The following is a 6,510-nucleotide window of genomic DNA, read 5'->3' on the forward strand; positions in this document are numbered from 1 at the left end:
ACATCAGTTCCATAATTTCATCTCCTCGTCTCACAAAAGACGCAGTCAAAAAACCATTCCGAAAGCTCTCCTCCCACTCCGATGAGCTGTGCTGCGATTGCTAGGAAACTAACGCGTACAACACAGCTGTTGAATTTTCAACGTCAGTATCTTTCACGTGCAGTGTCGAGATCGTTTTCTAGCTCATCTTTCCACATTGTTTCCTTCTCCTCAGCATTTCATCGAACAGGTCTTGCGCATTCTCAAATCTTAAGCCATGTCCCTTATTTTGTCTACTACAATCGCTTCTCCACCAAAACCATCTTCGAAGAATTTGATATCAACAACGAAGTGGCTCCTTTGGAGAAGGGTCTGATTGATTTAGTCAGGCAGGTCTCTGAGCTAGAGTCGGAGTCGGAGTCGGATGCCATGGTTTCTCTGGAAGAGTCAACCTTTGATCTAAATAATGGTTCTTTGTACTCTTTAATCTGGGAATTAAGAGATGAATGGAGGCTTGCCTTTCTAGCGTTTAAATGGGGAGAGAGACGAGGCTGCGATGATCAGAAAGCTTGTGACTTGATGATCTGGGTGTTGGGTAATCATCAAAAGTTCAACATAGCGTGGTGTTTGATCCGTGACATGTTTCATGTCTCAAGGGATACCAGAAAGGCCATGTTTCTCATGATGGACAGGTTTGACTCTCTGTCTTTTGTTTAATTTTTAAAGATCAATGTTCAAGAAATCGTTAGCAGTAGTGAGAGTTTTTTTTTTTTTTGCCGATTTGCTCGTCTAGACGAGCAATATTTAGAACATTGGTTGTGATATTGAATTGGTGTTGATGTAGGTATGCTGCTGCTAATGATACAAGCCAAGCTATTCGGACATTCGATATCATGGATAAGTTTAAGCACGTTCCTGATGATGAAGCATTTCAAGGATTGTTACACGCCTTGTGTAGACATGGGCACATTGAAAAAGCTGAAGAATTCATGCTCGCAAGCAAAAAGCTCTTTCCTTTGGACGTTGAAGGATTTAACGTGATTCTTAATGGTTGGTGTAACGTTTGGACTGATGTGACTGAAGCCAAGAGGATTTGGCGAGAGATGGGGAACTACTGTATCACGCCTAACGAGGACTCTTACAGTCACATGATCTCTTGCTTTTCCAAAGTTGGCAACCTTTTTGATTCTCTTAGGCTCTACGATGAGATGAGGAAACGAGGGTTTACTCCCGGGGTTGAAGTTTATAACTCTTTGGTTTATGTGTTGACTTGCGAGAATTGCTTTGGTGAAGCTGTGAAGCTTGTGGAGAAGATGAAGGAGGAAACTTTAAAGCCAGATTCAGTCACTTACAATGCGATGATACGGCCTCTTTGTGAGCAGGGAAAAGTTGAAGAAGCGAGGGATGTATTGGCGACTATGATAAGTGAGAAGCTAAGTCCAACAGTTGATACGTTTCATGCATTCCTTGAATGTGTGAATTTCGATCAAACTTTAGAGGTTTTAGGACAAATGAAGGTTTCTTGTTTAGGTCCTAAAGAAGACACCTTTCTCCTCGTTCTTGGAAGATTATTCAAGAAGAAGCAACCGGAGAATGCTTTGAAGATCTGGGCAGAGATGGGTCGTTTTGAGGTCGCTGCTAATGGTGCTCTTTGCTTGGCCACAGTACAAGGGCTTTTGGCATGTGGGTGGCTGCAGAAGGCCAGAGAGACGTATTTAGATATGGAAGCAAAAGGATTCCCTGGTAGTCCTAAGCTCCAGAAACTTCTTAAGGAACAGAAGGTGAAGGGGGTTAGAAAAAGCAAGAGGAAAGATCTTCAAAAAGTTGGTTCTCGAGGAGGCTATAGAGGTCAACGATCAGTAGTATACAAAAATGTATCTGATAGGGGTAAGACTTGAGATCAAACGATCACTCAAGTAAAGTTGATTCTCAGACCTCGTGGTCTCAAGTCCTCAGAATGTGACGCATGCAATGTGTTCTAGCTCGTCTGTTCCATTTGGTTTGTATGCAGTCTTCCAATTACCATATTGGTGATCATACCTTTGCTTAGCCTAATAATATCAATCAAACTGCAGGGCTAAACATTTGCAACCATGCTGATTCAGGACCGGATTACATGAGGATGTTATTAACAATTCTTATTCTTGACTGTTCTTGGCACACACGTCCACACATCCTCCAAGTTCGAGTAGAGTAAATTTAAGTTCAACGTGTTGTGATATGAACCAGACAACTCAAGAGGCAGATGCTGAGCTCACTTTGTTTCAAAAGCAAGATTTTTAGGACTCTCCTTGTCCAGCTTGTCTTTTTCTGTGTTCTTTTGTCCTTAGTTTTGTTCATAACTCATCTGTCTCATTTAGTTACTCATGAACCGTGATGATTGATATTGCCTTGGATTCTTTTTGAGTGTTGCAATTGTTATGCCACATTTCAAGCTACCATCAAAGAAAAAGTTATGGGTCCCTTGCTTTATGACTTGTTTACTTTAGCAGCTGGCAATCTTCTAAAGATCTAATTGCTTAGTTGCTTTTTTAAATTGTCTTGCTTGGTTATCATTGAGAGCATGCAATTTGGGTTTTGAGGCATTTCAATACTGCAATTGAGAAATCTCTCACAACAAAACTGCACTTGAACTATAATTTGATATACATTCTTCTGCATTTTGATTGAGTTGGCATCTCAGTCATAGATTACAAAAACATCACAACATAATACAATTCGCAAAAGTTAAATTTAACAATTTCATAAAGAAAACACCAACAAAAAATCAGACCAAACTTCAAACTACTACTCTGCAATGCTCTGTTTTTAACTTCTCCGCTTTGATCTACTGCCATAAATTTTTGCAGGAGGCGATGGAGAAAACTCAAAAGCAGTCGCTGAAATCTCCATTTCACCTCTCAGTATCCTCACAACTTCACTGATATCAGGCCTTAGCTCAGGCGCTTTCTGTAGACAAGCCAAAGCCAAGTTAATGCACAGTCCCGCTTCTTCCTTGCTATACACATCCTTCAACCTCTCGTCCACCAGCTCAAGAACGTTCCCTGACTGAGCCAACTGCCTACACCAGCTCACCAAGTTGGCTTTCTCAAGCTTCATCGGCGACGCAAGGACGTGCAAAGGCCTCCTACCTGAGATGATCACTAGGATCAGCACTCCAAAGCTGTAGATATCGCCTTTCTCCATCAAGTAACAGCAGCCGCCTCCGTACTCTGGTGCTATGTAACACAGTGTCCCTCTCATGCTAGTAGTGCTGCTTAACTCGCGGCTGAATAAATCTCCACTCCACATCTCACTCCCTATTGATTTGTTCTTCTTCTTGCTGCTGCTGCTGCTTTTCCTTCTCCATCCTCTTCTGAAGCTGAACTCTCCCGCTGCTGCTTCTCCTTCTCTATCTTCCACGCCGTTTTCGCCTTTACCATGGAAACAGTAACGAAAATGTGGGACTTTTAAACGGTTCTTGAACTTGATTCTCAAGACTCTAATCTTCTTTTTGTCTTGATGTTCTTCCTCTTTCCACCATTCCTCCATGTTCCTATGCTTCTTCTTCTTCTTCTTCTTTCTAGATTTCTTCTTCTCGTTGTTCTCTTCCTTTGCAAACTTCTCTTCTAGAGTGTCAAACCTAGCTTCATTCAAACCAGACTCATCTTTATCTACTGTCCTAGTTGAAACTCCCAGCTCAGGCGTGTTACTGCTAACGGTGATCTTCTTCCCATCATCATCCCAATCCGGATTCTCGGTGTGAATCTGACTCCCTATCCACTCCCTAACGTAATCTTTACTACACAACTCGCCACTCCCTTCTTGCTTCCACCACCAATCTCTCCCCCACTGTTTCCCCAAATCAAGAACCGAGTTCGGACTCACACTCATCTCCTTGCTCTGCTCAAACTCATTCTCCTCCTCAACCTCTTTCCCTTTCGCCTCACTTTCTTCCATAGCCAAACTCATCGAGCTCAGATGCATTCCCTTGATGTTACGGCTCGTCCTACTATTCTTAGAAGACGAAGAAGCTTGTAACGCAAGAGAGAAATCAACCTCATGATGATGCGTTGGAGTGCCAACGCCCGTCTGAGGAGTGCTCTCAGAAAGCTCTTGACTGAACAGATCAACCCCACCATAACCTCCTCCCTCCTCCACTTTCACTCTAGACAAACCAAAGTCAGAGATCTTGGCCCTAAACTCAGAATCAAGAAGAACATTACTCGGCTTGATATCTCCATGAATCACCGGCGGGTCACATCCAAAATGCATAAAGTCGAGAGCTTTCGCCACATCAAGAATGATACCAAACCTCCTCTCCCAGCTCAAGCACGAGCCTTCTTCGTTGAAAAGAAGCTCTTGGAGACTCTTGTTGGGCATATACTCGTAAACCAAGAACCTGTGGTGATCCTTCTCGACGCAGTATCCCAAAAGCGTCACGAGAAAAGACGATTTTAGGCCCCCGAGGATCTGCAGCTCGTTCTGGAACTCGGTCTCGGACTGGAGAGAGAGGCTGTCGAGTCTCTTGACCGCGAAGAGCTTCCCGTCCCTCGTAATGCCTCTGAACACGGTCCCCGAGCCGCCTTTGCCGATCACGTTGGACTCGTCGAAGTCGTTGGTCGCGAGCTTGAGCTCTTTGTAGGAGAAAAGCTGGAGCTTTGATGGAGGAGAGGAGGCGACGTCGAAGAAAGGGATGGTTCTTGAGCGGTTGAGGAGGGATGTCCAGAGGTGGTAGATGAAGTAGATGATTGCGAGGAAGATGAGGAGAGATGATGAGACTGTGAGGATTAGGAAGAGAGCTCCTGTTCTGTTGTTGTTGAATGGCTTTGGTTGGATTGGGTTTTGTCTTGAAGGCATCTCTCTCTCTCTGTCTCTCTCTGTGTTTCTTGCAATTGAAAGATGGAATCGTTTCTGAACATTCGGTAATATCTCTGAATCTAGTCGTTGAACATGTCTAGTGATTGTTTTATTATTCTCTTTTTTATATAGTTTACTTTTTATAAAAAAATAAAATCGTATAAATCAGAGAATCGATGTTCAAACTGCGTAATAATTACTTTTAGGAAAAAAAAGGGATAAACAATAGTGGAAGGATTTGACAAAAATATAAGAAGACAGAAAAAGTTGTAATTTAAAAAAAAAAAAAAGTTAGGAAATGATAATGTTGTTTTTAAATGATGATGTTACTTGCTTTTCCGGTAGTGGATCATATAGTGATGTTTAAGATTGGACTTTATTAATTTGTTAATTTTGTATTCTTTTGTCGTAGTCATTTACTTTGCTAGATTATATTGGGATTATATTTGTATGAAAAAAAGATTTTAATTGAATTTTGGGATAACTGAGAGAAGAGATTAGTTAGTTTGTTAACGAGATTCAAGCGAAGAAGAAAAAAATATTGTTAACGAGTTGAGAGGCGAAGTTTTCAAGATCCGCTTTGACTGCTTTGAAAGCTATGCATATATTTATTGATTTTGTAATTTTTGCCCCATATCTTTATAAGAAGCATATCCCACCCCCACTTTTGTAGTCTTGTCTCTACGATGCACATAAAACTATGCATAAGAACAATATTGCTGGGTGCAATTATACCAGCACTAATGCACCGGATCCCTTCAGAACTCTGCAGGTAAACGTGTTTGAGCGAGAGTAGTACTACGATGGGTGATCTTCCGGAAAGTCCTCGTGTTGCACCCCTTTTAAAACCAGTTCAAAAAAAAAAGAACAACATTGCTTTGATCACACTTGCCGTTGAGAGAGACATTGTAGCTGTTTGGCAAAATGTGCACGAATCTTAAAGATTGCAATGGATTTTTTCTTTTTTTTTTACTTCAAGAGATTGTTGGATCAGCTTGAAATACTTAAGAGATAATTCCTACCGAGATATGGATTAGGGAAAATAGGAAAGTCCTGATATTTAGGAGTTATCTAAATATCATATGAGTTGTGAGTTTAAGACTTTAATCTCTTATATATATGGAGGTATCAACGTGTGATACAACATGAGTTTGATGTGCTTTAGTTTTGAGTGATTTTTCTAAGCCTTTGAGATTGATTAATAAGAGAGCTAATTCTTATTAAAGTGTGTCCTGTGTTTTGCTTAATCGAAACTACATTTGGTATCAGAGCTAACCAGCATTCGATACAGGCAAAGATATAGACTATGGGAGACTTGTCTACGTTCGTGATGAAACCTAAAGACGGCAAGCCGTCTACGTTTAGTTGTCCGATGCTAAACTCTGCTAACTATACAGTATGGGCAATAAGGATTAAAGTTTTGCTCAAACTGCATAACGTATGGGAGATTATAGAAGAAGAAGAATCCACTAATGCTGAGAAAAACAACATGGCGATTGCACTGCTCTTCCAATCCATACCTGAGACACTCATACTGCAGGTAGGAGAATTGGACACAGCTAAGAAGGTTTGGGAAGCAATAAAGTCGAGGCATGTTGGGGCAGACAGAGTTCGTGAGGCTCGTCTACAAACGCTTATGGCTGAGTTTGATAGACTACGAATGAAAGATGAAGAGAAAGTTGATGATCTAGC

At 41.4% G+C, this 6,510-nt stretch overlaps 2 protein-coding genes across 4 annotated transcripts; one reads left to right on the forward strand and one right to left on the reverse strand.

The window, feature by feature from the left end:
• Positions 1-16: 16 nt before the first annotated feature.
• Positions 17-2,436, forward strand: LOC106322534 (pentatricopeptide repeat-containing protein At1g80880, mitochondrial). Of its 3 annotated transcripts, none has more exons than XR_001266449.1 (3): positions 17-671; positions 824-1,982; positions 2,055-2,436. XR_001266449.1 is itself a non-coding variant. In XM_013760591.1 (2 exons), the coding sequence occupies exons 1-2, from the start codon at positions 82-84 to the stop codon at positions 1,875-1,877; spliced, it is 1,644 nt and encodes a 547-aa protein (XP_013616045.1). In that variant the 5' UTR covers positions 17-81; the 3' UTR covers positions 1,878-2,071. The 3 variants fall into 3 exon arrangements, 1 of the variants encoding a protein (XP_013616045.1); XR_001266448.1 differs by having other exon boundaries at positions 824-1,978; XM_013760591.1 differs by having other exon boundaries at positions 824-2,071.
• A 150-nt stretch (positions 2,437-2,586) lies between these two features.
• Positions 2,587-4,943, reverse strand: LOC106327649 (putative receptor-like protein kinase At1g80870). Its single transcript, XM_013765867.1, has one exon. The coding sequence runs from the start codon at positions 4,816-4,818 to the stop codon at positions 2,788-2,790; it is 2,031 nt and encodes a 676-aa protein (XP_013621321.1). The 5' UTR covers positions 4,819-4,943; the 3' UTR covers positions 2,587-2,787.
• Positions 4,944-6,510: the final 1,567 nt, after the last annotated feature.

The sequence above is a fragment of the Brassica oleracea genome, chromosome C2 (genome assembly GCF_000695525.1).
Source record: "Brassica oleracea var. oleracea cultivar TO1000 chromosome C2, BOL, whole genome shotgun sequence".
In the NCBI taxonomy this organism is placed as follows: Eukaryota; Viridiplantae; Streptophyta; class Magnoliopsida; order Brassicales; family Brassicaceae; genus Brassica; species Brassica oleracea.

Excerpts from the sequence above, each read along its gene's own strand:
- LOC106322534 (XM_013760591.1), top strand. The coding sequence starts at position 82 with ATGAGCTGTGCTGCGATTGCTAGGAAACTAACGCGTACAACACAGCTG. Across the intron at positions 672-823 it reads ATGTTTCTCATGATGGACAG|GTATGCTGCTGCTAATGATA; the intron begins GTTTGACTCTCT and ends GTGTTGATGTAG.
- LOC106327649 (XM_013765867.1), bottom strand. The coding sequence starts at position 4,818 with ATGCCTTCAAGACAAAACCCAATCCAACCAAAGCCATTCAACAACAAC.